This window comes from Pundamilia nyererei, unplaced genomic scaffold, assembly GCF_000239375.1.
Source record: "Pundamilia nyererei isolate P.nyererei 1_Seehausen unplaced genomic scaffold, PunNye1.0 scaffold03306, whole genome shotgun sequence".
Taxonomy (NCBI): domain Eukaryota; kingdom Metazoa; phylum Chordata; class Actinopteri; order Cichliformes; family Cichlidae; genus Pundamilia; species Pundamilia nyererei.
In genome coordinates, this window is record NW_005190707.1 from 1 (window position 1) to 950 (window position 950).

Below are 950 nucleotides of genomic sequence, written 5' to 3' on the forward strand. Positions count from 1 at the left end.
GTGTGTGTGTGTGTGTGTGTGTGTGTGTGTGTGTGTGTGTGTGTGTGTGCGCAGCTGTAATTAATCCACTGACATCAGCTGAGAGACGACGCTGCGTGATGAGGAATAACTGTCATAACAAATAAAGGTCACTTCAGGCGCATCGATGTGATTTACGTGAATGTAGGAAACAGCTGACTAATAAATCACTAACAGCAGACGTCAGCGTCGATCAAAACAAAATATCTGCTGAATTTCCTGTTATGGATGAACAAGTAAATAAATATACAAATATAAATGATTTGTGTATCTAATCTGCTGGTTCTGATCTAAACTGGTTGAACACGTGATGTAAGTTTGGGGGAAACAGTTAAAGTAAAAGCAGCGTCTGCTGAACTGGTTTAACAGGAAGCTCTTTTTTGTGCTCGAGCTACGAATGTCCTCAGTGGAGCTGAGGAGGAGCCAGAGGAGATGTGATGTTTACGAAAGACCTGACTTCTTTTGTTTTCCTCCTGCAGGATGGAAAGACGGCGGAGGATTTGGCTTCGGCCGAACATCACGAGCACGTCGTGTCGCTGCTGGGAAAGCTTAAAAAGGTAAAGAGGAAGAAGAAGGCTCAAAAGCCTCGAGTTGGACTGATGTGTTGAACCAAGTTGTGTCAGCTGAGCTTGTTTGAAGAATGAGGCTATAAAACAAAATGATGTGATGCTGTGAACGCGGTTTAGGCAGTGCAGATGATGATGATGATGATGGTGGGGGTGATGAGGCACAGTCGGGCTTCACAGTCGTCTCACTTGGTCTATTTCGGTGCAGAGGTGTGGAGAGAGACGTCTCGGGAAGACGGGAGGTGTTAGATTTTAGCGATCCGCCGTTTTTAGACTTTGCAGTTTGCTCGACACGTGAGAGGACGAACGCTCGGTGAAAGCCAAACCTTTCATCTCCATGACGATCAGCTCCACCCTCCACAGCGG

At 46.2% G+C, this 950-nt stretch overlaps 1 protein-coding gene across 1 annotated transcript in view; it reads left to right on the forward strand.

Moving 5' to 3' along the window:
• The first annotated feature begins 39 nt into the window (after positions 1–39).
• Positions 40–950, forward strand: part of LOC102201128 (death-associated protein kinase 1-like) — a 3868-nt gene continuing 2957 nt past the window's right edge. Inside the window, exon 1 of the mRNA XM_005755796.2 lies at positions 40–575. Coding sequence (XP_005755853.1) covers positions 456–575 — 120 coding nt within the window. The 5' untranslated portion in view covers positions 40–455. The remainder of the gene's footprint in view (positions 576–950) is intronic.